Here is a 20,461-nt window from a genome sequence, read left to right as displayed (position 1 = left end):
CGCTCCGTGTCCGCTCCCGTGCCCGCCTGTGCTTCTGAGGCGGTGCCGCTGTCGCCGAAGCGTCGCTGCGCGGGGCCCGCGGCTGAGGCGAGGGGCATCGGTGGCCTGGACGCCCCGCGGCGCGTGGACCCGCGGTAACCCACCTGCAGCCTCCCCTCCAGGACGGAGCCCCGCAGGAGGGCTTCGTGGCGCCGCTCCCAGGCGGCAGGCGGCGGGCAGCACGCCCAGCGCTGCGCGTCCCCGCGTCCCCTCCTCTCACAGGCCCCCCGGCACGGGCGCGCGGCGGGCCGTCCAGGTCACAGGCGCCGTCCCCTCCGTGGGGCTCAGGCCCCAGGGCCTGCGGTCAGGTCACTTTCCAAGCCCTCGTGGTTTGCTCATTTCCTCCACTGTCGTGGTTCCTGAGGCGTCACCAGGGAACGGGTCAGAAATGCAGATGCTCTGCCCCCCGGTGGGAGGAGCCCTGAGAGAACCGCCGGCCGCGGGGCGAAGCGGGAGAGGACCGTGGGCGAGGACGGTGCTTTACAGCGCGCGCCGTGCGGAACTGGACAGCACAGCGCGCCGATCCGAAGCAGACGGATTCTTCAGTTCTCTGCAGACAACGCGCCCCGTGCGCGCACCCCGGGTGGACCCGTCCCCTGACCCCACCCCCACCCACGGGCCCCCGGCCGTGTGGCCGCTGCTCCTTTCCGTCCTCGTGTCTCAGGGTCGGGCCTCACGGGCTCTCTCTACCCGTAGATTCCCTCCATCGCCCTGGCGTATGAGAAGGCTGAAAGTGACATTATGAACAGGAAGCCGCGCCACAAGAAGAAGGACAGGCTGGTGAACAAGCCCCTGGCCGTTGTACTCCTACCTGCACGTCGGTGCGAGGAGGGGCCGCCCAGAGAACTTGTTTTGCCTTGTGGGGCGGAGTTGGGATGTGAGGAGGCACCAACAGGAGAATGGGGTCAGGGCCATTCTTACAGAACCTCTTCTGTTCCTTCAGGCCTCATTCAGGCCCTGGGAGCTTTTGTTGTGTATTTCACCGTGTACGCACAGGAGGGCTTTCGACCCAGCACCCTCCTTAACCTCCGGGTGACGTGGGAGAAGAACTACGTGAATGACTTGGAGGACAGCTACGGACAAGAGTGGGTAAGGGCCGGGCCGCCGGCAGCACCCTCCCTGGACAGCCGTGAGGGGACAGAGGAGGTGACAGTTTTCTCAGTTAACAGGGCTTGTGGGCTCCTTGGCCACAGCGGTTTGCTCTGCCGGGGCTCAGCTCATCTCGAGCCAGATGCCTAGAGCTCACCTTTTTACGCTGGCTTTGCGGTAGGTGTGGAAGAGTAGCCAGCCAACAGCGCCACGGTTGGACCAAATCCATCGTTAGCCTCTCTCCCTACTCACCAGGTCAAAGGAAAGAAGGGTTTCTTTCCGAACACGAGGAGGTGATCCCCTCTCAGGCTTGGTGAGGGGGAAAGAGAGGAGAGCTTCCAGAATTGCACTGATGCCTCCCCGAACTGTCCCCCCGGGGCCTCACGGGCTTCCCTCTCTCTGGCCTTTGACAGACGAGGTACCAGAGGAAGCACCTGGAATGGACGGGCTACACCGCGTTCTTCGTTGGCATCATGATCCAGCAGATAGCAGACCTGATCATCAGGAAGACCCGGAGGAATTCCATCTTCCAGCAGGGTCTCTTCAGGTACCGCCTGCGTCCACCGGGAGGCCGCTGAGCCGGCCTCCTGGTTCAGCCGGGCCTCCGCCGGAGATCAGGCGCGGACGGTGCTGGGTGCGTGCGCCTGCGCCTGGGAGTTCAGAGCCCGTCTGCTTCTGTGTCTCACAGAAATAAAGTCGTCTGGGTGGGAATTGCCTCGCAGATCATCATCGCGTTAATCCTCTCCTACGGCCTCGGGAGGTTCCCGGCCCTGAATTTCACGATGCTCCGGTGAGGTTCCCTGCAGCAGCGGGGAGGGAGGGGCCGGCCCCGATCTGGTCGTCACAGCCTAAATAAATGTTAGAATTCCAGGGTGTCTTTCCCCTCCAGTCTTTCAAAAGAGATAAAAGGGAGCTGGTCTTCTATCAGCCTGAGGCTTTGACCTGCTAGTGTTTTCCGAAGAGGAGGTGGGTTTCCCATCCCTCACCATCCCACCTCTACCCTCATCCGATGGCTCACTTCCCAGGCAGACGTTGTTTCGCGCGCTCACAGCCTGGTGTGGTTTTACACTGTGTGACCCGGTGCCGTTCCCTCCAGTGAGGCAGGGACGTGAACGAGAGGCTCGGCCACTTGTGGGGCGTGCCCGCCCTTCCCCGGGTGTGTGGGGTCTCACCTCCCTCCCTCTGCTCCCTTCCAGGCCTCAGTACTGGTTCGTGGCTGTGCCATACGCTGTTCTGATTTGGGTGTATGATGAGGTGCGGAAACTCCTCATCAGGCTCTACCCTGGAAGTAAGTAGTGATATGACTTGCGGGACTCTTCACCAGGCTCTCCTCTGTTTCTAACTTACTGTTTTCTACCTCCACAGGCTGGTGGGACAAGAACATGTATTATTAAGACCGCCTTACTTCCCAAGCCCCACAGCTGCACGTCGGAATGTTCTTCACCTTCTGGCCGCCGTCTGGGCGAGTGCTGCTGCGGGGACGTCATCAGAACTGTAGGAAAGATACTCACTGATGTTCTGTAATTTAAAAGAGAGTCAACTTTATATGTGATTTTAATTCATATACCTATTTCCTTATTTAAAAATATGTGAATTTCAAGGCAACGGCGTAGGGAAGAATGGTATGTTTGTATGTATGTGAAGCTCTCTGGTGTTAAATAGTATCTGGTAGTCCAGACATCTGCTGGGGCCTCCCTGTTTCTTAAGTCCCAGATAGGACTGCTCAAACCTCCATTCCACACTCTGTTAAAAGTCCAGTGACCTCCCTAAGATTCCTGGGAATTCCTGGGGAATATATTACTTCACAGTCACCTTGCTCAGAAAAGCCCAGTGCAGCTAGCCATTGGCAAGGGAAGAAGTGATGGCAGGTTGACGTCACGGCAACTTGGACGACCTCAGCTTGACCCCGAGGCAGCCTGGAAGGTCCTCATCCCGCCTCCCAGCGCCTCAGGTTCTTTGTCCCCCCCCCACCCCACCAGCTCAAACACAGAGCGCCCAGGGCGTTGGCATAGCCTGACTCCAGGTGCCCCCCGACCCAGAGGCGCTTTCCTCTGCCAGGAGTCAGCCTCGGTGGGGGACCGTGGTGGCTTCACACGCAGTGTTGATTTCTCGTGAGAGAGCTGCAGCACTCACGTCACGTTTCAGGCTTTAACTTAGGCTTATTCACATGGGACACCCCAGGAGGGGCCTCATTTTTAAGGAAAAGATGTTTTATGAAACTAGGGCTGAGAGCGGTGTTCTAATTAGAGTTTGTCTGAAATGCAGAGCGTAGGACAGAAAAAAATGAGATGTGATGTCAATGTTTGTTTGTTTGTTTTTACTTCTTTTGGTCATCCTACTTTTCCATGGAAAGTCGGAACTCCTCCTTCACCAGCATCGTTGCTTTGTCCCCTTTCTGATGGGTGCACAATTTTAAGTCAGAATTTCTGTGGAAGGGTCCGTCTTTCGTCAGCAGCGCAAGAGAGAAAGCTGTTTTCATAGCCTTTCCGTCATCAGCTGCACGCCCAGCACACACTGATTGACCGCATGACACGTGGTAAAGTTTCCCCATTCGGTGGGCTGCTCCGCTGCCGCCTCTCCGTCATTCATGCAGACAAGGACATTCTGCTGCTGACGGCGCTCGGTTGTGTCTCTGGAGCAGGAAAAGGGAGTCTTGGAGCCACGGTTCTCTGCCATGTTCTCGGGGCCATCATTGTAACTTCATGTAAATAGATTATAATGTACTGTGTCATTGTGTGTGTGTGTTTAAGTTAAAATAATGTATTTAATCTCAAGGTTTTAATCTGTCTTCAGCCACAGTTATCACTGGACTCATCTGATGTTAGTAGTTCCGTGAACTGGAACCCTTTCCAGGCAGCATCATGACACCTCATTCCAGTCTTGACAGGGCAGTGATGCGTGCTACGCTTCAGCGGAGAAGCACTTGTCTGCGCTCTTTTCCCTGCCAGGCTGTCCGAGTGCCCCTCGCTGTGATGGCTGGCAGCTTGTGGTCCTGCCAGAGCCAGTGGGAGAGGGCTGTAGGTAGAGCACAAAGCTGTAAGGGGTTCATCGTGGGGCCGGGTTACGCTTGAAAGGAGTTAACTTTGAAGTAGACGTCTCTTCACAGCAGGAACCTTGTCTGGAATAACTTTCATATTGTACATACCTACCCTTGCAAAACGTTGACTCAGATATTTGTAAAATGAGTAAGTAAATTTAAGGAATCACAGAAATGAGACTGGTTATATCAAGTAGCTTTATTAAGTTGTAAACAGAAAAGAGGCAATAAAATCTCATATCCGAAGGTTTTTGTTTTGTGCTTTAGAGGGACTGCTTCATTGACCCAGTAAGTCCTAGGTGCTTTTTAGAAAAAAGTAACACAATTTAAATCTAGTTGGTGTGGCAGAGTAACTCAGAGATATAAAGATGAGGCTGAATTTATACAGCATTTTTAAAAATCTGTTTTATTCTGATCATAAAATTGTAACTCATTTTAGAAAATTTGGGAATATCCAAGAGTAAAAAGAAAATTAAAACCACCGAGAATCTCACTACCTAGTTATATATCTAAACAAAAGAGTAGTTATTTCTTTAGGGTTTTTCTACACATATATTTATTTTAAGGCAGAATGGAAATATGACGTTTTCCATTCTGCCTTTTTATTTAACATTGAGGGTGTGGTTCTAATGACTACACATCATTCCACGTCGAGCGTGCTTTAACCAGATCCCCACTGGTGGACGGCTCATGTTTCCTACTGGTCATCTTTTTTGTTTTAAGGCTGCATCTCGTCACTAGATCTTACATGACGCCTCTTGTTATTTTATAATAGAGTCCTCAAAATGGAATTAAGGGGTTAAGAGTGTTTTTAAGGCTCTTGATAAACAGGGCCAAATTTATTTTCAGACAAGCTGTAGCCATCTATATTCCTGCCAGCAATAATAAAGTGAATATCTTGCCTGTCAATAGGATAGGAAAGATCTGTCAACTGTAAGAGGTTTTTATTCATTCAGTGGCTGCTGTGCCGTCTGAGAAAACAGCAGGGACGAGACAGACTCCTGGAACTGGTGCTCCGGGGAGGGGCAGAAAAAGCACCACCCGTGGTGGTCAGGGTTCTAACGCACGCGGCTGTGGGGGAGCCCCCTTTAAAGGGCTGCTCAGGAAAGTCTTTCCGAGGTGAATGAGGACAGAGAGGAGAATTCCAGGAGGCGTGGCGGGAACAGGGGTGGTGCCAGGAAGACTGTTCATCAGGCAGCTGGAGAAACAGGCAGGAATCTCACCACACAGGGTCTCCCAGGCCACGCGATGCAGGTTGGGTTTCATTACAAACACAACACCAGCTGCTGAAGATTATTAACAAAGGCAGAGACTTGCTCCAGCTCACATGTTCAGATCACTTTGGCTTCTGTGAGGAGGGTAGGAGGGCGCCCAGGGGGGAATGGACGCAAGCAGGTGAGTTAGGAGGCGAGGGAAGCGGTGTGACAGGTGTGAGGCCAGCACGTGACGCACTGGGCCCGCACGCGCGTCCCTTTAACTGGACAAACGGGCTTCCCGGAGGGTTCCTGTAAGGGAGGTTCCCACTGGTAATCCAGCTCAGTGGTGCCCAGATCAGGGCCAGCGGCTTCCCTGACCACCAACACCACGGTCGGGATGAGGAGACATCTTCCCAGGAGGCTGCTAAACCCGGGCAAGTGCACGTGTGCTGCTTGCGCCCGGCTCCAGGCCTCCATGTTCACGCTGCATCATCACTCCCCCCAGAGCTCAGTGTCTCCCAACAGGACGAGGTCAGCCGCTGGTAGTGGGCACCTGCCTACTACGTCCCGGGTGCTGTGATAACCTCCGAAAAGCACTGCCTCCCTAACGCTCACAGCAACCCCGTCGGTTAGTAGCGTCCACCTCGCACGCCTGTCCAGCCCTGTCAGTTTCCCTCCATGAAGCGGCTCAACTTTAGAATCTGTGAGGTCGTGTCAGGAGAATCTGCGCCTGGACGGAAACCTGCACGCTGCACACAGCACACCCGTCAGATCTCAGGCTGTGGAGAACTGCAGCAACACAGTCCACGTCTGTGATGTACAAACACGTGGGACAACCCTGCTTCCTCTGGAAAAGCCAGTTTTGCTGCATTTGCACAATCTTCTGGCATCCTCGACTCCAGGTAAACGCTCCACTCCAGGTAAACGTGTGCCTCTCTGCTCCCTTGAACCGGTTCTAACAGCTGCCTGGTTCCCACATCCAAATATGAGCGGGATAAATTTGCATTTGCTCCTTTCAGGGGCACTGGGCCTCGACGCAGTTAGACGCCTGCCCGCTCCAGCTGCAACGCAGGATCCGGGCTCCCCCAGCCAGCACCAACTCAGGCTCCAGGGCTGGCTCTGTCCTGCACTTTTGCTTCACTGATGCTGCTCGTTCTGCTTCAGACCAGATCTCCAGGCAGACTCCCTCTCCTCTGTCCCCATTCCTGGGTCCCAGCCCTGCCCCCAACATACCAGAACCCAACTCAGGGGATTTTATCTTCTTGGTCCAGAGGTCCTAAGATAAAGTTTAATGGAAATTTAAGGCAAAAGCCTGATTCATTTTAAAGGGATAGAAACTTCTATATATTTGTGAAGATAAATTGAGATATTGTGGAGGAAAGCATTTTGTAAGCCTGAAAGTACTGGAATTTATTAGTTTTTCCCTACATTTTATATTTACAACATGGGATTTCTTCCTTTTGCTTTCATTTTTTGACACATGAAGCACTTGCTCGGACAGGGCACGAGGCTGCAGGGTGTGAGGAACGCTGAGGCTGAGTGGTGTGGTGCTGCCTCAGAGGAGGACGTGGTAGGACAGGAAAGGCAGACTGTAAATACGCCGTCCAGGCAGGACTGGAGGCCACAGCAGAGGCCCAGAGCGTCGGGGGTTTTCAGGGACCACCCTCGGGGGTCCGGTTCAGACGTTATGAGGTGGGATTTCATCGGCAGAGATGAGGGAGAGCTTCGCAGTCTCTGGGATAGGAAAGGGTAGGGACCAGAGATGTGCCCCAGGGGGTCACGCTGTGTGCTGGAAGCTGGCATCCTGAGGGCAGCTTCAAGCTCCCGGGGCAAAGTAACCCCTGGGTGGAGACAGCTCTCAGCCCTCAAAGCCCCCGTGAGCCTGGACCCGTTACTCCCCCTGTCGTCCGTAGGGAGCCGTGGTATCTGTGACCAAACCCCTGAGAGACAGAAATGAGATTCCCTGGGAAAGTCAAACTCTAACCCACACATCCAAAGCCGGAGCAGAGGTGCTAGATCATCACTGTAAATGAGGAGACTGACGGCAAAGCCTGTGGGTCAGAAAGTGGCTGTCCTCGGTGGCCTCCAGCCCTGCACGGTGAGCCTCTGACCCCTCCTGGTGTCCACGCAGGCCCAGGTCACCCAGCTTGGGACGGTGAGCTGGTTACTCGTTCCACTGAGACGCCGTCTCCCAATGCCACCCACCCCCCGCCCACCTCCTTCCCCTCCCTCCCACCCCCAGGTCTCCTGACCAGCACCCCTTCACCCTGATACTCCCTCCCCTTTCCATCTTCCCTTTGCTCCATCGCAAATCCCAGCCTCTGTCCTTCCACGTTTTACACGCTGGCCTGCTTTTTAGCCTGGAGTGTCAGCTCCAAGAGGGTGGGACGGCTCAGAAGAGGGCCCACCTGGCACACAGTGCAAGCTCAGCAAGTATTTGGTGACGAGTGGCTGGCGGAGCAAGGAACAGCCTGTCAACAAGAGAATGAGGCGCAGGACTGCCCTGCGGTCCAGTGGGTAAGACTCAGTGCTTCCACTGCAGGGGGCCCAGGTTCGACCCCTGGTCAGGAAACTAAGATCCCGCATGCTGCACTGTGCAGCCAAAAAAAAAAAAAAAGAGAGAGAGAGAGAATGAGGCATGAAAAGAGGCTGAGAAACAGACCTATGGGAAGACCTGCACTCAGACAGCAAAGGAAAGGGCGGGGTTGATCCCGGAATGTGCGACCAGTTCTCAGAGGACTGTGTCCTGGGTGTTGGAGTTAGATTGAGCTGGTTTGAACACTCTCTGCCACGTGTGAAGCTCCGCTGCTGTCCTCGGAGGCTCTGTCAGCTCCAGAACAGGGGCAGCTGAGGGAATTAACCGTGAGCACAGTACCCGTTTGGCGCCCCACCCAGTACCCGGCTGCTGCTGCTCCTCTTTTCACTGTAAGTCATCAGATATAGGCTTATTTTTTCATTAATGCTCATCTACACATGTAGCTTTAATAAACGGGGTCATGTTACACTGTGCATATCGTACTTTTTATATGTGATCTTTTTCTTCTTTTCGCATGCGTCTCCCTGTCCCCCGCCAAGTAACCTCTATTAACAAATTTGTGTGCAATCTTCCTCACTTTTCCCTATGCTCATATAAACACAAAGAAATAAAATTCCAGAGTAGTAGTAATGCAACATTAACTTGAAAGCACTCAGGATGGAATAAAAGTTAACTTTGCAAATATATGGAGAGCAGCAAATACGGGTAATGCCCTAATGTCCTCATGCACCCCACTCTGGGCTTTGGGGAAAATCTACACTAGGCCGTCCCAGGGGTGGCAGCCTGTGCGTGCTTTCCTTCAAGAGGGGAGAGGACAGACTTATCCAACTACTTGACTAGCAGGAATAGTGCCTTCAGGGAGTCCCCCCGTGGTCTAGCAGCTAGGATTTGGTGCTTTCAGTGATGGAGGCCTGGGTTCAATCCCTGGTTGGGGAACGGAGATCCCACAAGGGGCGTAGCCAAAAGAAAGGGGAAAGGAATAGCGGGTTTAGGTCTTCTACCTTCCTCACAGAGCTCAGTCTACTTTTAGACAAATAGCAGGCTCTCGATAGTCACCAAAAAAGTGAACAAATGAGAAAGTACACTGAGCCCAGGCTGGGGGTGGCAGCAGGAAGGTGGCAGCATTGTACTGCAGGGCACAAGGTGTATGCTGGTATCTTTAGGAAAATGCAGTCTGTCTCAGAAAGCAAGGCTAATCATGTGAAACAACTAAAGACCAGTAAAAAAGAGAGTGATTGAATGCTAAAACGGATAGTGCAGACAGAGATCTGAAAAGAGTCTTGGTGCTGCTGGGAATCCAGCGTCCGGGTTCAGTCCTGGTGGGGAAGGTTTGTGTGTAACAGGAAGCAGCTTTATGCATAAAAACCATGGTGAAATATGACGTCTAATATACTGTTCTCACTAAAACGAGACGGGCCAGTGAGGATAGGAATGAGTGTGTTGGTTTCTAGAAAATTCCTGTCAATTCAGATGTGCGTTTTATTTGCCTTTAAGATAAAAGGTGAAGGAGTGGGAGGAGATAAGAGGAGAACTTCTGAGAGGATGAGGATGGCTGAGAATGAAATTCCCCTGGTGACAAAAGGATGGTAAACGCACTCCGCCTCCCCCACCATTCCTCATACCTCTCAAATTCTCCTTTACACGCAGTGAGCTTAAACACATCTCCATCATTTTCTTCATCTTCTCCCAGAAGCCATCATCAGAGTTGATGCCGTCCTGTTGGAATCCTAACCAGGGTTTGTGAAGCACATTTAATGGCATATCTGACTAGCGTGTGGGAACTAAGGACGCATTTACAACCCAAAGTGGTGGCTCGAAAATACTAGGACGAGACAACATCCGCCCGAAGATGTGACTGGGCTTCTCGGGCTTTGTGTGAAATGTTTTTACTCTCTTATGATGTCAGAGAGGAGGGATGGAGAGCCTTCTGCCCAAGGGAAAAGGGCAGGTGAGAGTTTGGAGAGGTCGAGGGCGGAGGGCTACAGGCGCGCACCTACCCACCCCTCCGGCCAGGGGCCTCGGTAAGGACCCCGAGGGAGGCCCACGGGCAGGGCCCAGAGCTCACAGCACAGCAACGCCCTGGTGACCTATGACAGCAGGTCCTCAACCCCAGTGCGCCCCCTCCGCCTGCTTCACCGTGGAGGGAGGGACCGCAGAGCCTGCGCTTGTGCTGACTCTGCCCCAGAGATCTCCTAATCATAATAACTTGCTTCAATGCAAACAAACAAAATTTCTGAGAATATGGTGTTGTTTCTTCCTTGGTGTCTACAGCTTTATGTTTCCAAAAGAAGAAAATCTGATAGCAGTGAATGTATGTCTTGGAATGGAAGTAACTCAAGAAATGTACCTGGACCCCAGAGGAATCAGAAGAAACCTTGAGAATGTCAGGCAACGGGAGTGAAGCCACATCAGGAGCCCCCAGGAGCTGCAGCCGTGAAGCCGTCCAAATGCAGCAACTGGAGGGGTGCCCTGAGGGAGCTCAGGATGGGCCACCGCCGCCACCCCGCAGCAGGGAACCATGAGGACACTCGGGATGGGAAAACACAGGAGACTGGCCCCAGAGAGCTGAGGAATGATTTCAACGAGCCCAGACTTTTGCACCTTCCCATACAAAGAAAAGCGCTAAATTCGTTAACTTGAGATGTCTGGTTTTCTTGTATTAACAGTAATCGTTTGATGTTCGGACGACACAGTCTTTGCTGCAAGAACTCCTGTGTATCCGGCTCCTCCCTTTCCTCTTCAGAGCAGTCCCTCAGAGCTCTCTGAGAGGCTGCTGCCCGGGCTTCTCAGTGTGGGACTCAGTCCAGTTACACCCAGCAGGAGGATGGCTGTTAGACCGCATAGGCCTTCTGAGTCAGAACCTCTAGGTCCTGGGCCTCTGCACTCTCATAACCTCTCAAGGAATTCCTAAGTGCACCAAAGGCTGGAACCCACGAGTCCACCTCTGCTGGTTACACTCAGGCCGGAAGTGTCTTGAGCTCTGCAACTGAGGGCCCACACCCAGCTCAGCCAGAAAGGCAGCCACCTGCCCCGACTGTGACGCGTGCAGGTGGAGAACACTCCCAATTAATGAATAGAGTCCTGAAGACAGCAGGGGAGGCACCCTGGCGCAGGTTAATACCCTGCTGCCCCATAGGGAGTTTCACAGGGGTACATTTCCTCATCTTTTAGGGCCCCAAAGCTCTCCTTGGGACTGTTTCTCAAGAAACGACACTGCAGCCCCCATCCTGTCCCCTAACTCTTCGTAGCAGCAAGGTTGAAGCTTGCTCATCCCCAGAGAGGGCCCCCAGCTCCGGCCTGAAGCATCACTGATCATCTCTCCATTGCTCTAAAATTTCACATCCATACAGTGCACCTCTGTTATAAATCCCGAGGTAGAGTTTTCTGAACGTGAACATGGAATTGGTATAGTAAAGTCCAGGAGCATGGTCCAGAAATCAAAACATGGGGACTCTAGCTCTACCCAGGAAGGCTGGAGACTTGGTTTCCCATCATAAATGAGGATGTGGGAGTCAGTGATTTCTAAAAGTCCTTCCTGCCCTATTGCCCTGTAATTTCTAGGAACACAGCCAGAGTCACTTCCTCAAAGAATTGAGTATTCTGCCTCCTCCAGAATATGTGTGGAAGACAGCTTATACCTTTTCATTGCACACCTCTGCTAGCAGTGATTCAGGACAGAAAGTTCAGAGGCAAAGTAGCAGAGGACCTGAAAACTAACACCAAAAAGTAAGAAAGACACCAAACTGCAAATGCTGTTTGTCGTGGTCCTGGCGCCATCCGGTGCATTTGGAGACCATGTCATGCTGGTTGGTGCACCCTGGTGTGTCTTCCCTACTGCCGGGTTCTGACACCAGGTGAGCATTCACAACTACATTTCTACTGAGCATGCAGAGTGTATGAGACTCTGTGAATGTTGTATAGTAAGTTATTTTCATGACAACCTTTGGTAAACCCAAGGTTTTATTGAAATAAAAGGAGAATTGCAGTTAAAATATACTTGATTTAAAAAAAGAAATAATCAGAATAAAATGCCATCATGGACTATCTGTCTCTACCTCCATGTTCTGAGGTGACACTACACCATCACCACACATGTAGAGTCACACAGGAAAAGGGTAAATCAAGGTTCATGACCCTGTCCCTCCAAATCACTGGGCTCTCACGTTTCCATTGCACCCCAGTTGCTCCCACATCTATGCAAATACTGACAACAACAAAGCTGAATTTTAAAGTATAAGGGAAGATAATAAAGCTTATGGAAGATAATGAATCGAGTGAGTATTTAGCTTGGGGAAAGACTTCTTAAACAATACGCAAATATGGCAAGTCTTAACGAAAACACCATAGTGAAATAAAACACCTTTGGACAAGAGATCATCAAAGTGAAAAAACAAGTCACAGCCTGAAAAGGATATTTGCAATGGAATCTAGAATAAATAAGGATTTGCTACAAATCAATAAGAAATAGACAAACACGTCCCCCCACCAAAAGAATATGAAAGCCTAAATGACCAATAAATGTGAAATGATGCTAGTTTTATTAGTCTTTAGAGAACTGTAAATTAAAGCCACAGGAGATACCAAAGTACAGCCATGAATTAGCCAAAAATAAAACTGATGCTAATCCAAGCATTTGCTAGAAGGTTCATACACTGCTGGTGGGTGTGAACAAGTTGGCTAAAAGGCAAAGAAGTTTGTCTACCTTGTATACTTTTGGACAGGGAAAATACCTCCCCAGGTAATCTAGAATACACACCTGCCTTCAGGTGAGCTTGGGATTCAAAATATGCTATTGGAGTAGTCTTGGAAAACACAAGCCAAGAAATTAAAGTGGTCCTAGGTTTTCCCAAAGTTCTTTGGGAACTATGTTTTACAAGAAGCAAAAACATAATCTGGAGAAATACATCCTTATTGCTGGCTTCAAAGGATTCCCTGGGAATTCCCTGGCAGTCCAGTGGTTAGGGCTCTACACTCTCACTGCCAAGGGTCCAGGTTCAATTCCTGGTCAGGGAACTAAAATCCCACAAGCTGCACAGTTTGGCAAAAAAAAAAAAAAAAAAAAAAAAAAGGATTCCCACAGATAAACACTCCCAAACATGAGTTTAAAATCCAAAATTACAAAACACATGAGGAAACAAATTACCATGAATGAGAATCAGTAGAAATAATAAACTGCAGAATCAGACCCCTCAAGAATGTCAGAGAAAGGAATTTGGAGGTACCTAACGAAATGTGTTTAAAATATTAAATTAATATAAGATAGAATCAAAACATGAGAAATGTACACAACACTATCCAAAAAGATCAGGCAAATTTGGAAATCAAGAAAAAAAAATAAAGAACATCTAGAATTAGATTAGTCATTGAAAATTTAAAACTCAATGGTCAGGTAAAGCAGCAGATTAAATCCAGATGAAGAGAGAACTGATACACTGGGAGATGCACCTGAAAAAAATTATGTAGAATGCAGCACAGAGAGATAAAGAATGGAAAATAAGGAAGAGGTTAAGAGAAATAAGGGATAAAAAGAGAAGGTCCTATTTACTGTCTACAAGGGTTCCAGAAGAAAATAACAAGGAAGAGGGAGTATTCAAAAAGAAAAATGGCTGAGAATTTTCCAGACCAGTATAATAGGAATGAATTCCTCAGATTGAAGAATTGCAATCAATCTCAGGGAGGGTAAATAAATATCCACACCTCGATATTATAACAAATACATAGAACACCAAAGAAAAACAACTTACCTATAAAGAATGACAATTGGATTTACAGTAAACGTCTCAATAGCAACAATAAAGGTCAGAAATCAGTATGATGCTCTCTCCAAAGTCTGAGAAAAAATAACTGTCAATTTAGAATGTTATGCTACTAAACAATCATTCAAGAATGAAGATGAGAATATTTTCATTCAAATAAAAGCTGAGAGCATTCACCAATAAGATCCTTTCACTAAAAACATTTCTTCAGGGTGTCCTTGAAGGAGAGAAACTATCCTAGAAGGAAGGTATGAGACACTAGGAGGAACAGAGAATTGGCCAGTATGTGAGTAAATGGCCAGACATTGTGAAACTAGGTTACCTGAATAAAATTAGATTATTTCTTAAGCCAGTTGGAGCATACATGAGCATTCATCATTTTATTATTATTATTATTATTATTATTATTATTAGCCATGTTACTCAGCTTGCAGGATCTCAGTTTCCTGGCCAGGGATGGAACCTGGGCCATGGCAGTGAAAGTGCCAATCCTAACCACTAGACCACCAGGGAACTCTTCATAATTTTATACTTTATTCCTTACTGTGGGGCTAAAATATTTTATGATAACTTTCTTAATAGTGCAGGGAAGGGAATTTCCTAAGGTTGGAAAGAGTTTGACCTGCTTAACTGAAAAAGCCTAGCATATCTGGAGCATAGTGAGAGGAAGTGGGGAAAATGAAGCTAGAAAGGGAAGCAGAGACTGAATCATAAAGCTCTCGAAGGCCATTTCAAGGATTTGTCACAGTCAGTGGGAATCCATTAAAGGATTCCAAACAAAGGATTTAAACAATCTAAATTAAATATTAAGATAACTCTGGCTGCTCCATTTGAAAGGTCCAGTAGGTACTAAGACTTAACATATGAGGTCTAAATATGTCACTGTATTTCTCATTGACCCTGATTTACCCAAAATTTATTCAACTGGGATTACCAAGGCATAATTCCCTCCATTCTGCCTGGCAATAATTAGAGATAATTCCTTTGTACTGCACCACATTCAGTTAATCTTATGACCCAAGAGGAACCCCTGTGCAATGGGATTGTCATTGTTGAAAGCACAAGGAGCTGTGGCTAATTGCTATAGTGTCCAGTGCAGGAGGAAATCTGAAGGTTTGGAGAAGGGGTAGGTGGTTCTAAAGCTGACCCATGAAGGATGAGGAGAATATGAACTGATGAAGGGGAAAGAGTGGGCATTCCAGATGAGGTATGGAACCTCAGGTGATTCCAGGAACAGGTAATACCACTCACAAAATTGTAGAAAAACTAGCACGTTACATGGGAATACTGGCTTGAATAGTACTCTAAATTTCATTATGGATTGGTAGCAGAAACCATTGATTGGGTAGCATGGAGATAGGTTAAGGAATCTACTTTTTCCTGAGGGCAATATAGGGATTTTTGAGTATGGGTGAGCTTTTTTTAAAATTGAAATACAGTTGATATACAACATTGTGTTAGTTTCATGTGTACAGCATGGTGATTCAGCTTTTATTCTTTGTGGGTTTTTTTGCAAATTACATTCCATCATAGTCATTATAAGATATGGGGTGTAATTCCTGTGCTATATAGTATATCCTTGTTGATTATCTATTTTATATATAGTACTTTGTATCTGTTAATCTCATAGCCCTATTTTGTCCCTTCCACCCCATTCGATAACCATGTTTGTTTTCTGTGACTGAGTCTGTTTCTGTTTTATATACAGATTCATTTGTATTGTTTTTTAGATTCCACATGTAAGTGATACCATACGATATTTGTCTTTCCTTCACTTATTTCACTAAGCATAACATTCTCTAAGTCCATCCATGCTGCTGCAAATGGCAGTCATTCTTTTTCAGGGCTGAGTAATATTCCATTGTATATATGTACCACACCGTCTTATGCCAGTCATCTGTTGATGAGTACAGGGTTGCTGCCATGTGTTGGCTATTGTAAATAGTGCTGCTGTGAACATTGGGGTGCATTTAACGTTTTGAGCTAGAGTTTTCAATTCTTTCCAGGTATATACCCAGGAGTGGATTCTGAGGACCATATGGTAGTTCCTTTTATAGTTTTTCAAGGAATCTGCATGCTGTTTTCCATAGTAGCTGCACCAATTTACATTCTCCAACAGTGTAGGAGGGTTCCCTTTCCTCCACATCTTCTCCAGCATTTATTATTTGTAGACTTTCTGATGAGACGGCCATTCTGACTGGTGCAAGACAATAACTCACTGTGATTTTTACTTGCATTTCTCTAATAATCAGCAATGTTGGGCACCTTTTTCTGTGTTTGTTAGCCATCTGTATGTCTTCTTTGGAAAATGTCTCTTTAGGTCTTCTGCTCATTTTTTTAAATTCAGTTGTTTGTTTTTTGATATTCAGATGTATGAGTTGTTTGCATATTTTGGAATGTTAACCAGGGGTGAGTTTTCTCAATTCTGCTTCTATTTCCAAAAAAAAAAACCCAAACCAAACCAAAACAAAACAAAAAACACATAAGAGGGAAAAAGAGAAAATGAAGACTATATGCTGGCTTTTATTCTTAGCAGCTGAAGGCACCCTGCTACCTCCAGGTGCTTCCCCCACAATATACTTGCCAAATTGCTACCAGATTACTTCATCCCTTGCTCACATAATTTCCCTAGCACTCTGCTTAAAGGGTAAGTCCAAACTCCTTAGCCCACCATTCAAGACCCTCTAAAATTCAACCCCAACATACCTCTCCAAAAAGCTCACTTTAAGGAAATTAATACTCTGGCCAAATGTTTCGTAAGTTAAATTCCGAACAGGCCACAGCCTTGCTTATGCGGTCCTTCCTCCCTGGGATGCCTCATTTCTTCTATTCACTTGTGCAAGTTCTACCCAGGTTTCAAGGTCTAGTGCAAACCCTACATTCTCCAGGAAGGCTTTTCATACAACACAGACGATACTTATTGTCTCTAACTTTCCTCTGGCATTTAATACAAGCTGCCTTAGTAGAAGTTACCCTTTTAGGTAGATGGCTACATACGTCTCAAGCAGGAACCTGCCAGTGTGTAAATTCTTAGCAGCCCCAAACGTTCTCAACACAGGGCCTTGTATGGACCGTTAGTGACGACAGCTGCTAGTGATGATGACCACCCCTTGGTCTGAGATTGTTAACCCAATCCCCGCACCGGCGGGTAGCCAGATTGGCGCTCCACTAGAGGCACTAGGATCCGCTAGGGAAGGGGGGCGACTTCAGTGCAAAGGATCGTTCGTAATTTGCGAGGTCAAAAGCAATGTCATGAGTAACGCGTGAAATCCGATTTAAACGCAGTGAGAGTGCTAAGGCGACGATACTTTCAACAAACGCTGTACCACAAACGGTTCCAGGGGACCACGTGGCACCGTCTCTCAGCGTCCGCGGGGAAAACAGAAAACAGCCGCAGGCGCCCAGCCACCTGGGGGGGAGGGGCGGGCTGGAGCTTCCTCCCCGCCGATTGGTTCCCTGGAGCCGCCGCCTCCGGTGATTGGCCGCTGCCGCGAGGGATGCCGGGAGGGCACGCGGCGCGGGCCTCAGCTCCGAGTAGGCGATGATGGCGGCTGACGCGTCGAGGGCTGTGTTCGCTGCGTCCTGCTGCGGGCAGGTGGAGAGCCAGGACCGGGCTTGGGCAGTTGCCGAGGCCCTGTGCAGCCGGTGTGGAAGAAGAGCGCCCGGAGCTCCGGGTGAGGGGCTGAGGGTCAGCCCGCGGCCCGCCAGCTGGCGCGGGAGCCGAGGGACAGGAGGGGGTGGGCAGTGGCCATGGCGTCTAGGGAGCGCAGGAGAGCCCAGGCCCCGAGCCCGCCTGTGAGGCCCGGGTGGGGAGGCCGGCGAGGAGGCGCAGGCGGGACGCCGAGGCCTGGAGGGCGGCTCCCCACCCCCTCCCCTCCCCTCCCCCACCCCCACACCGTGCGCCGCCGGCTTCCTCACCGACCCGTTCGCAGGTTCAGGGAAGGGGAGATGTCAGAATTTAGCCGTCGTCCTGTGGTGAAGAAGCAGCGAAACTTGATTTACTTGAGTGGTTTTTGTGGTGGTAGCCAGATGTTCTTGAAATTAAAAAACGGATATTAGGGGTGGGGGCCCGCGTGGTTTGGAAGACAGCCCGTTACTTTGCGCATCTCGTGCTCTGTCCTGGGCCAGCGTGGGGACGTGCGCGCTTGATGGGCTCGCTGAGACGCTCCTCCGTGGGAGCAGGTGCGAGTTATTCGAACGTAGCTTAGCCGGCCTTAGAGGGCCGTGCCTCCGCCGGGGTAAGTTCTTGAATTTCAGCTCCTGGGGCTGCCGGGAAGTCTTATTAGCACCCTGTGTAACTGTTGTATCTTTGTACTTTGAAAGTGAAGGTCGGTTTTCTTGGTCCCTCCAGGACGGACTGGGCTTGGGAGATCTGAGCGTGTAGAGAAAGTTGTTTGTGTTTTCCGGGGGAGAGTCAAGTTTCTCTACCCCGATTTCGATCGGTGCTGTTAGATGAAAATCTCTGTTATTTGAATGATACAATATTACGAAATAAAGTTTTAGAACATATTTTAAAATCACCGGTTCTTTCGTACATTTGGATTATAATGCTGAGAAGTACTCAATTGGAAAGATGGTGCCTGTGCACGTAGAGTTGTCAAAGTTCTTTGTGAGGTGTAATTCAGCACACGTTATTTCGTGTACAATATCAGAAATCTTACAGACATAAAAGAGTTTGGATTCCTTTAGTAACATTATGTCTGGAATGTAAATAGTACTTTCAGATTTAGCTTGGTTGTAAGCAAGTTTCAGATGTTTCACTGGCTTAAAAACTAAAGTTCTTTTTTATCAAAAGAATGCGATTATAAATCATTAGGAACACTATACTTTTAGAGTAAATGATTAATCTTATCTAGTTTCCCCTTTTTTCTTGCAAAGTCTTTTAGAATGACAACCTTTTTAATTGACATAGCTATAATGTTTATGATAAATGTCAAGTTCTAATTAGAGTATTAAAATCTTGCTATTAGATTTTCAGTCAAGATTATGGTATTTCCCTTCATAAATGTTAAGTTTATATGGATCGTGTGTGTGTGTGTGTGTGACACAGTGGTGGCATCTGACTTCTGTCCTGGCTTCTGTCTTTGCCAGCGTCTTGGATCATTAAGAGAGGGGTGTTGGTTGGTTTGTTTCTGCATTATAGTTGATTTGCAATGTTGTGTTAGTTTCAGGTGTACAGCAAAGTGAATCATTTATACATATACATATATCCACTCTTTTTTTTTTCTTTTTTTAGATTCTTTTCCTATATAGGCCATTACACAGTATTGCGTAGAGTGCCCTGTGCTGTACAGCAGGTTCTTATTAGTTACCTGTTTTATATATAGTAGTGTGTATATGTCAATCCCAATCTCCCAATTTATCCCCCCCCCCCCACCGCATCCTCCCCTGGTAACCATGTTTGTTTTCTACATCTGTGACTCTACTTCTGTTTTGTAAATAAGTTCATTTGTACCCTTTTTTTTTAGATTCCACATATAAGCGATATCATATGTTTGTCTTTCTTTGACTTACTTCACTCAAAATGACAATCTCTAGGTCCATCCATGTTGCTATAGATTGCATCAACATTATTTTGTAAAGAGAGGTGTCTTGCCAATTTCTCATATCGGCCCTCACTGTCCCCTTCACAGAATGGGAAATATAAATTAGCAGAGGGAAGTATGATGAAGTAAAAAGAACATTAATCTTGGAAACAGAGCTAGGTTGGAATCTGGATTATAGCATTTACCCCCGATCACCAAAATGTTTATCCGTCTCTAGGTCAAATAAATATTCTCAGCCTACTTAGCTGTGATATTTACAATGATCAAATGAAGTATGTCAGAGCACTTTATATGATTATGAGATGGCAGATTCAAAGTATTATAGGTGCCAAATAACTATCTAAACAAATGCAAACAATATTACATAGCTCTGCTTGTTTTTTCTTTTGATCTCTCTCCCTCCTTCTGACTCATATTGTTTCTCCTGAATTTTGTTTAAGAAGTCATCCATTTCTAGCTAAACTAGATATCTTGTCCTATACAAGAGAATTCCCTTTAATTTTCCCCTCTGATTATACTGAATATTCAACATTAACAAACCAAAAAGTTTAATTCACAGTAGAATTTCATCCGTAGGTCACCACCATGAACTTCAGTGTGGTCATGCTTTTTGTGAACTGTGCTTGTTAATAACTGAAGAATACAGCACAATTACATGCCCTGATTGTGAGGTAAGTTTTATTGTCTTTCATATTGAATGCATTACAACCTAATGTTAAAGGTAAAAATGTTAAATAAAACATATTTCCAGTTAGGAACTAAAAGCCTAGCAAAAGATAAAAAGCTTTTCACATCCATTTTATAATTGTTCAGAGTGATCAAGAAGAATGCGAGGTTAAGGTCATATACTTATCAGTCTACATATTTTGACTCTTCGGAGATTTCTGTGGAATATTGCCTCTTTTTATTTATTTTTATTTTAATGAAGTATATTTCTTTCAAATCGCTACCCACCCCCTTTTTGGGCAGCATTCAGGATCTTAGCTCCCCAACCACGGGTGGAACCCGCACCCTCTCCAGTAGAAGCGCGGAGTGTTAACCACTGGACCACCAGGGAAGTCCCAAAATCTCTAGTCCCCTTTTCCACACCAATACCATGGGAGCAAATTTTGAATTTCCCCCTGCCCCTCAGCCTTTGTGTGTCATCAAATTTAAATTTGTAGAGATGTGTTAAAAACAAAAAACAAAACAGAAGGCAAACAACAGCCTAAAGTTAATGTTAGCTTCAGAAGTGCTAAAAATAATACAATTGCACTAAAATC

At 47.8% G+C, this 20,461-nt stretch overlaps 2 protein-coding genes across 2 annotated transcripts in view; both read left to right on the top strand.

The window, feature by feature from the left end:
* Positions 1–4,427, top strand: part of ATP12A (ATPase H+/K+ transporting non-gastric alpha2 subunit) — a 29,802-nt gene extending 25,375 nt beyond the window's left edge. The window contains 7 exon segments of the mRNA XM_057707300.1: positions 736–840; positions 842–860; positions 983–1,128; positions 1,542–1,675; positions 1,817–1,918; positions 2,325–2,416; positions 2,494–4,427. Coding sequence (XP_057563283.1) covers positions 736–840; positions 842–860; positions 983–1,128; positions 1,542–1,675; positions 1,817–1,918; positions 2,325–2,416; positions 2,494–2,522 — 627 coding nt within the window. The 3' untranslated portion in view covers positions 2,523–4,427.
* A 12,770-nt stretch (positions 4,428–17,197) lies between these two features.
* RNF17 (ring finger protein 17) overlaps positions 17,198–20,461 on the top strand; it is a 111,911-nt gene continuing 108,647 nt past the window's right edge. The window contains exons 1-2 of the mRNA XM_057707219.1: positions 17,198–17,327; positions 19,776–19,870. Coding sequence (XP_057563202.1) covers positions 17,198–17,327; positions 19,776–19,870 — 225 coding nt within the window. The remainder of the gene's footprint in view (positions 17,328–19,775; positions 19,871–20,461) is intronic.

The sequence above is a fragment of the Hippopotamus amphibius genome, chromosome 14 (genome assembly GCF_030028045.1).
Source record: "Hippopotamus amphibius kiboko isolate mHipAmp2 chromosome 14, mHipAmp2.hap2, whole genome shotgun sequence".
Classification (NCBI taxonomy): Eukaryota; Metazoa; Chordata; class Mammalia; order Artiodactyla; family Hippopotamidae; genus Hippopotamus; species Hippopotamus amphibius.
The sequence above is the reverse complement of the archived record's forward strand: the minus strand, read 5'-3'. Positions and strand labels throughout refer to the sequence as shown.